Source organism: Tribolium madens, unplaced genomic scaffold (assembly GCF_015345945.1).
Source record: "Tribolium madens isolate multiple individuals breed KSU strain unplaced genomic scaffold, Tmad_KSU_1.1 Scaffold_19;HRSCAF=116;Tcas5.2_LG9, whole genome shotgun sequence".
Taxonomy (NCBI): Eukaryota; Metazoa; Arthropoda; class Insecta; order Coleoptera; family Tenebrionidae; genus Tribolium; species Tribolium madens.
The window spans coordinates 7,303,233-7,311,681 of NW_025400983.1; the positions used below are offsets into that span (position 1 = coordinate 7,303,233).

Consider the following 8,449-nt stretch of genomic DNA (forward strand, 5'->3'; position numbering starts at 1 on the left):
AGACCCGTCTTCAGTCCCAGACTCACTCACTGGTTACAGTTTATTAATTATATTGTTCACATGTTTATGCTAATTTATATCTTATAAAAATTTCATTTTGTGGAATAAATTTCCTAAAAACCTAATACAAATATTTATTCTTCACAGATAAGGGCCTGTAAATATTTACTTTGTCAATGATAAAAACTTAATCACCCAAATTTGTCCAAGTTATGTCATTCAAATTAATTTATCATAATTCAAGCGTTTATACCATCCCACACAATTACGATAATCGTAGCCCACGCCTGTGCTAAATTACACAAAAAGTAAAACATCAAACTTGTCTCTTTTTTATGTAAGTACAATTACCAAATATTCATCACAATGAATTTAAGAGCCGATTCAAAAAAAAATCTCAAGCGCACGTACGCCTTATGTATACTTAAAAAATAAGCAAGACATGCGTATTAACTTAACTTTTGATATATTATGAGTCACTCCCTCCTCTAATATAGCATACTTCCATACAAAACGGAAAAGATATCTTTAGCACTTTAGATTTTATTCTGTTGTCAGATTGTAACTGTGAACGGTGTAGCAAAGCTCGAGGCTATTATAATACGTTCAAGCCGGTAAAAGGACACGGTATTGCTACTTTCACCATACACCTTTTTGCCTTTTGTTTACAACAAATACATGTCAAGTGCAAGATCCGATCTGTTCGAAGCGATTTTGGGGTAAGTCGACAAATGTTTCCATCGCCAATCCAGGAACCAAATTTTTGAGTGAGGCCTTGATTTGCGTATTATGCATTATTAATTTAATTGCGATAATCACTTGCTTTGTTTGAAATGAGAAAGGCATTTTTCCGCGTATTATCTTATCAAATTTTTTTTATAATCTCTGAAACAGCGATGGGAAATTCAGGCTCAAATTCACTTTCATTAGCCTAAAAATATCGTGATTTATAGACCCAAACAGAATAGAAGAGCTCTCTAAATACACACCCAMTCAATGTCTTTGTTTATTATTCCTCGGTGATTAATATTTATGAATCGCGAACCGGCAAAACAATTATTTTATCGATTTGTGCAATAWTATTGCTGTAATTGACGTATCAAAATCTGTTATTTCCTTTCTTTGTTTCTCTAAAGCAATGTGGTATTAATGCATCCTTGTCTAACAGAGGTGTTAAAAATAACCCTTCATCCTATCCTGACACGTGTTAAGCAAACTCTTCGTCGTACTCACATTTTTACATGTAATCTGATATTTCAGAGTCAAATTTATTACCATGACGTGTAATWAAAGCCCGGGCATCCATGGGTCGCATATGTATGCAAATGATCAAAATTTTTGCGGTCGTATCAATATTTATATTTTTATTTCTTTCAGAAAAACCGTTACAATATGAATATAACAAACGGCAATCGATGTTCAAATAAGCTGACTAATGGTAATTCAAACATTCCGTTGCGGAGRACCTCCATGAATCGGTCGAATTCGACGACACCGCCGCCGTCGCCTTCCCGAATTCCGGTGAATAATCCGGAGGYTCAAAAATGGAAATTGAAATACGAAGAGACGGAGCAAAAACGTAAAAGTATCCTCAGCGAGAAGGAAAAAAGTAAGCGCATACCTTGACACAATCCTACTAATCCATATAAGGAATCAATTGAAAGCGCACCTGGCGATGGAAATTGCCAGAGTACCGTAATGATTTGAATTCGGCACTATTCAAATGCAATATTGATTTTAAACGGGTTTGAAGCGAATTCTCAGGTCGTTTGCTTCGGCTTAACTTAGTTAAATAAAACGGTAAAACACTTGAACAATTTCCGCACGAAATTAATTAGCGAGACGAATGGCACTATAAAAATTCCGGAAGAATAATAATTAACAAACTTAACACAACTGAAAAATAGTCAAGTATCGACACTACGAGTAATTTTTTCTCGTTTACTTCAATTTAATTTTCCTGAAAAATAATCAATAAGGTATATTTTTGTTTGCAGTTGCAAGACAGTACAATGAGTTGCAAAGAAAAAATCTGGACCTTCAACTGAAAAATGAACAGTTGGAAACCGAACTGTTTGAAAAAAACGAACACTACACAAAATTATCGGAAGTTTCGAAAAAAGTCTACACGGAGTACGAAAAGCTGAAAAATCGATATGAAACTGAAACAACAGCGATGTCGAGGTTTCTTGTTAATAATTTTTGTGTTTTTTGTGGTTTATTAAAAATTTCAGTGCACTTCAAGATGCGTCACATTGGTACAAGGAAAATAAAAAGTTGAAAAGACAGACAATGCATCTGTTGGATACAGACACTGTTGATGAAGGTGTGGATGCTGGTGAATCCACCGGAGATTCAGATATCGAAAATTTGAATAAAACTATCAAACAATTGAGTTCCGAAGTTGCGGAATTGCAAACCGAAGTCGATACTTTAAAACACATTGAGTTCACAACGTCCGAACAAAATGTAAAATTGTCCGAAGAATTAGAATTTGAGAAAGAAAAAAATAAGAAACTCGAGCACGATTTCCATGAGCTGAAAAAACAGTACGAGCAAATAATTCGAGTTTCGGAAATGATGAAAAACGAACTGACTCACTTGAAAGAGGTGGAAGAGAAGCAGAGAAATAGTGTTGTGATTTTAAGGTAAGTCTATCAAGGTTATTGGGGAAAGTCGTGCATTTGAAAGTGATTTTTTCACAGAAGAGAAGCTGATGATTATAAAAAAGAACGAAACGTTTTGGCACACCAAAGTACACTCCTGCTTGAAGGGCTCGGTAGTGAAAATCAGGACAATTTCATGGTTTTGCTCCAAGATGTGGAGCAGTTGAAACGGACTCTCGAGGAGGAGAGGAACCGCTACGAAGAGGAGTTAAATTCATTACAAGAGAAATTAGAAATGGCTGAGAAGAATTCGCAAGTTGAAGTGCTTGAAGAGCGGCTGCAACTCGCGGAATCCGAACTGCAGGAAGCCCTAGAAAGGGCGGAAAAGGCCGAAGAAGCGCTCAAAAGGCCCCCAGCGCCGCCGCCGCCACCACCCCCGGCTCTTTTCAGCGAACCTCCAACGGTCCCGTTAAGGGTGAAGCGGAGGTCAAGGGCCAATATTGCCGAACTCGCGGATGTGATTGGGGTCAAAGAACCGGCAGTCCCTGATTGCAAAAAAGTCACAACTGGGGTTAACGAAGACATTATTAATACGATAAAATCGGGGAAATTTACCTTAAAAAAAGTCAAAAATGATAACAAAAAAGAACGTGAGGGTAGTAAAGCCGTGTCCGAACTTTTGAATATTTTAGGAAGTTTGAGAAAAGCACCGAAAAGTCGGCAAAGCTTATGCAATGGGGACGTTGCATTGTAAGTATTTTTAGTCATGTATATTATAGCTGCCATATTTTTGTATTTTTTATATTGTTGAATAAAAGAATTTATACAAATTAATTTTTATTTGGAAATTAGGGACCTACAAGTTACTACTCTATGAATTATGACTTAATCTCTTGTAAAAATAAGCTGAATAGCTTCAAACCGTTTGTTGTTTCACTAATGGTAGGAAATCAAAACAATTATTATTAAAAAGTGACGATTTTATTTTTACAAGGATTTATTAAAACTAACAAAATTTGTACATCATCTTATAACAAATTACTTAAAGTTAAAATAAAAAAAATACAAAATCAATTATATAGTACAAAATTTTTGACAAAAGCTTCAACTCAAAGCTAGGAATTTTTTAATAAAATAAAGTCTGTTCTCTTTTGCTCTTAAAAAATTAAAAAAATCCTACCTACATTGACGATCGAGACTACAGATGATTAGTAAATTTCAATTGTCCAGACTGCATTGAAAAACGTGTTTTTTTAATACTATCTGAAAAAAACATAATACGCCAAAGAAATTAGCACAAATTGGATGAGAAAACTATCACATGATACATTAAGTGAGATTAAAAAGTGGCGAATAAAATAAGAGCAAAATAAAAAATCTGTGAACTGGTCCCACCAAGAGGAAATACAGACCTAAAAATTGAGTTTGGAGCAAAGGCACGTATGTAAACAAACACAAAAACGGTCCAAATGTGAATGTCAGGCATTCACATTTGGATCGATTAATTTTGCTCTTGCCATCAGTCCACATCTACTTCCAAATACTGTCTTGGCAAAATGACGAAATTTTACAAAATACACTTCGTGCGGTTTCCATCGCCATTCTCTCACTGCTGTATGAAATAGTGGACTTTTGCCTCTAAAGGGTCCGGTTGTAACCTATTTCAGCTCAAAATCGCAGTTGCGACGTTGCCAGTGTGACTGACAATGGAAATAGCACAAGGCGTACAAAGAAAATATAACAAAAATCCTTCTTTCAATTCATTGTTTCATAAAACATAAAACTAGTTGATTTTAATGAAAAAAATCTAAAGGGCAGTCTTCAAGTATAAAACAATGAATCAACTAATCTTAAGAAATACACGGGCAGGAAAGTTACAATTATTTACAATTATCACCAATCTTACACAGCTTCACTTTAACTTATGGAGATGTGTGACCAGATGGACACCGACATAATTTGTTTATACAAATACCAACTTAATTCTGAACTATGTACGTCCTCCGCCTCTTACTATTGACGGGCTTTTCGTACTCCATTAGTTCCTTCTGAGCGAGCGCCATTTCCACTCGCAACATCTCTTGATCCTCTTCTATGTCTTCGTACACCTCATCGGAGGCCTAAACCAAACAAAAAATTTAATAAAAAAAATCAAAACGAAGGTGAGTAATACACACCTCAACATCAAGATCACTACTAACTTCAATATCGAAATCGCTCCCATCCTCATTCTCCGCCTTGATCACAAACTCGAAATCCCTCTTCGGTCCTTCTTCATAATCCGATCCTTCTTCACTCTCTGCACTCCCACAGGAATCCCCGAATGTATCTCCTTCATCGTAACTGCACGAAAACTTCAACTCGCCCCTTTCCAATGGTTCCAAATTTTCAGGATTGATCATAGCCTTCCTTATAGCTGAAGGATCCTTCCTGGACCATTTCTGGACTTCTTCGTCCATTTTACTGATCTTAGCGGGGTTCATGGCCCACAGACAGCCTTTCCTTTGAGCTCCATTAATTGCAGGCTTTTCTATTTTTTCGAAACATTTATTCAACGACAGATTATGTCGGACTGAATTTTTCCAGCCGTTAGGTGCCGTTATAAAGTAAGGAAAATGTTTGCACATGAAATTGTAAATTTCTGAGACGGGTAAACTACCCGATCTGCTATTTTTCAACGCCATTGCGATCAGACAGCTGTAACTGTACGCCGGCTTTGGGTAAATCCTCTCGCCATCTTCACTGAATCGGTTATTGTTTAGTTTTCGATTAGTGGAAGTTACAGTTTTAACCGTAGTTACGTGACTAACTTGAGCTACCGTAATTGAAGAATTAACTTGTTTATTAATTGTATTTCTAAAAGTTAACAAAGTCGGCTTTGTTATAGTCCTAGCTGGAGGTCTCGAAATGATTGGAGTGACTTTACTTATTGTTTTCAATACAGGGGGTTTATCTTCCCTGTCTTCGTCACTCAATCGTTTTAATAGATCTTTTTTCACTTGATTTGCTTCTTGTTTCATTGTTGTTATTTTAATAGTGGATGGAGAGAATGTTAAATGACTTTCTTTTAACGTAGGTGATGGCGAACGTATATTTTGGGCTAAGGAAATAGCAGGCATTACGGCGTTCGGATTGACCATTGTAGTCCGTTCTTCGCCGTTAAAATCTAAATTTAAGCTGGAATTTGAATGGTTCGAGTTTGACGAAAACCATTTTATATCAGAAACGTCTTCCAATTCTAATGGAGGCAATTCTGAGAAATTCAAGCCGGAAAAGTCGTTATGACCGCCGACCAACGATTCTATTTCGGATTTAATGTCGATGTCCAAAAAGTCTTGAAATGACATTGAATCGGATGCGCTCAAATACATGTCCATGACGGCAGACATGACGATTAGCTTCTGCAAGCACAAAAAGCCCTTCTTAATTAGGTTTCGTGACGATTTTTAAGTTTCTACACTCAATAACACGGCTTCGAGGTCGAAGATTTATTTGTTGTGCAAATTTCGATAAACCACTTTGCTGCAGAAATAAATAAAAAAACTGCAACATTTTTGCATGTTGATAAGAAAAATTCGTTACGTACATTTCCAAAATTACGTTTGTTGTCAAAGATTTAAACTAAACTGAATGACCTATGAGATAAAAAATTATTTAAGCAATTGGTATCAGTCCGAAGAATCGTTAAATTAATTGTTACGTTTTTAAAAAAATTCGGACATTACGAAAACTATTTTTTAGAGGCTACCAACAAAGAAATATAAAACTCCTTCTTGCGCTATTTTTAAAACCAGATTTTTTTGGGCTTATTGTTCCTGTAACACAAATTTTGAGATATACAAATTTATACCCAATTTGTCGCTCAGGTTTGTAAAAAAAATCAATTATTCAATTAAAATTCTATTATAACGAAGTTTCGTTCTGATTCATAATTAAATACCAATTAATTACTAAAAATTTTTAATTATTCCTCTCAAGAAATTCGATTATAAATACCCTCTCAAATGGCTTTCATTTCAAATAATTCAAAAAGAATAAATCATTCAAAAAAATTAAGAATTTTAAAATAATAAATTTTTTACAGGAGTATTGCAATACAAAGAGAAGGAATCGTATGCGGCATAATTTTTATTAGTTTATGTTGGTAAGATGGTAAGTACGCAATTAATTACTTTAACAAGCAATAAATAATTGGAAAAAGAATTAAAACTGTTACGTCGTAATCGGATTTCAGATAAAATAAATAATGTACAAAAATATAGGTACAAGTCAGACAATCTCTTGCGTCAATATTTGATGACTTGGAACGTGGAAGAGAAAAATTAAATAAAATCAAGCGAAAAAATCAATACGAAAAAGGGGAAGATTAGTCATTAAATTCAAAATAGAATATCATCGTTTTTATTGGCAAAACTGTACTTAATTCAGACAGATGGCCATCATTCAAGAGGGGAGAAAAAGAGGAGGGTGAGAATCGCCTAATCACTCCTGAATTTTACTAATAATTATTTTGTAGAAATTTCTATTAAAAGAATCGAAAACAATTCCCACTTTTTTATTAAAAACTTATAGGTTCTTTTTCAAAACGTAAATGATGATTTGTGTTTGAAAATACCGGTTTTTAATAAATGTCTGTCTCACCCCAGACAAGTTACAAATTCTTTTCTTTACCTTATTACCCCATACGGTTATTCCTTACAATGGGGTGACTTAAATAATTGAAAAAATACAGGTAAAGTTGCTTTCAATAAAGAGAAACGACCTGTCATAAATCACCTGTTCTCCCTTAGGTAAAAATCTCATCCCCAGGCGTTAATAAAATTTTAAAAACCTAGAAAAAGCGATAAAGAATAAGTTAAAAATAAAATAATAGTTTCTTTTATTCACTCAGTACATTGCTTTCTCCTTTAGGCTATCAAAACTACCTTCCTCGACCTTGAAGTGTTAAGATCGTCTTCCCGCCTTGTTGATATAAAAATAAATGATATAATTTTAATACAGCAAAGTGGTTTATTTTCGCCAATTCTCCCGGAATTTAATCGTGAGATATCAGGAATTCATGTGAAATTCCCGTCGATAATTCTAGAACGTGTGGGTGTACCCTCTGCCGTGTTTACCCGCCAAATCGGGTACTTTTTCTACAGGTGTGGTGGTTTATTGTCAAATTACTAGTCGTATTGTCAATTATCAACAATGAATTAATTATTATTGTTTTGTATTAGATAACACACGTTTACACAAAAGAGCGGGATCCGAACGTTGGACGAGTCCATTACGCGCCTACCGTACGAAAAATCGTCTTTAATCACATTTTGTAACAGAAAACCACCGAAAAAATACATGTAAAATGTGAAAAATACTTACTGATGCGTTATTTGACGGCAGTTCGTTGTGTCTGGTTGTATTTTTGTTTAAATCATGGATAAAAAGATATTTTACACTGACAGCACTTTACACCCAACGAATGTATACAAAACTTGTCGTCATCCACAAAGAACGAAGAGGGAATTCAAATCGCGCGCTTAGGATTGGCCGGCGCAAGTCACGAGTGTTTCCCGCGCGATTCTGATTGGTCGCAGAGAATCGCCGGAACGCCGACTTTACAATCGAATAACGATACGCGTGCTATTGGGGTCTTGACATTTAATTTAACCTAAGTTTTTTCACTAGGGGGAAAGAAAAGCGGGAAATGGCGCACACCAAATTTTCGCCCGTTTTTCGTAGATTATTTTGATATGCGTCTCATGGGGGTTTGAACTGTAATTAACGAGATTTCGCGTGGTTTTTCATCGGACTAATTCAGCATTTTGCCGGGAATGCTGTTTAAAGGGACTGTCATGGCA

The 8,449-nt window shown here is 35.3% G+C and overlaps 2 protein-coding genes across 4 annotated transcripts; one reads left to right on the forward strand and one right to left on the reverse strand.

Annotated features, from left to right (window-relative positions):
- Positions 1–235: 235 nt before the first annotated feature.
- LOC123014348 (shootin-1) lies at positions 236–3,436 on the forward strand. 3 transcript variants are annotated; one of them, XM_044413411.1, is made up of 6 exons: positions 257–337; positions 559–719; positions 1,378–1,609; positions 1,998–2,184; positions 2,235–2,648; positions 2,706–3,436. In XM_044413411.1, exons 3-6 carry the CDS (start codon positions 1,393–1,395, stop codon positions 3,358–3,360), a joined length of 1,473 nt encoding a protein of 490 aa, XP_044269346.1. In that variant the 5' UTR covers positions 257–337; positions 559–719; positions 1,378–1,392; the 3' UTR covers positions 3,361–3,436. The 3 variants fall into 3 exon arrangements, with proteins under 3 accessions (XP_044269363.1, XP_044269346.1, XP_044269354.1); XM_044413419.1 differs by lacking the exon at positions 257–337 and adding an exon at positions 1,261–1,317 and having other exon boundaries at positions 462–719; XM_044413428.1 differs by lacking the exon at positions 559–719 and having other exon boundaries at positions 236–337.
- On the reverse strand, positions 3,431–8,433 carry LOC123014368 (forkhead box protein P1). Its single transcript, XM_044413442.1, has 3 exons — positions 7,971–8,433; positions 4,784–6,007; positions 3,431–4,726 (listed from the first exon to the last, which is right to left on the reverse strand). Exons 2-3 carry the CDS (start codon positions 5,993–5,995, stop codon positions 4,586–4,588), a joined length of 1,353 nt encoding a protein of 450 aa, XP_044269377.1. The 5' UTR covers positions 5,996–6,007; positions 7,971–8,433; the 3' UTR covers positions 3,431–4,585.
- Between the last annotated feature and the right edge of the window lie 16 nt (positions 8,434–8,449).

Bases quoted from the DNA above. Each gene is read 5' to 3' on its own strand.
- LOC123014368 (XM_044413442.1), bottom strand. From the start codon at position 5,995: ATGTCTGCCGTCATGGACATGTATTTGAGCGCATCCGATTCAATGTCA. The intron at 4,727-4,783 runs GTGTGTATTACT...TGTTTGGTTTAG, and splicing joins GTAGTGATCTTGATGTTGAG to GCCTCCGATGAGGTGTACGA.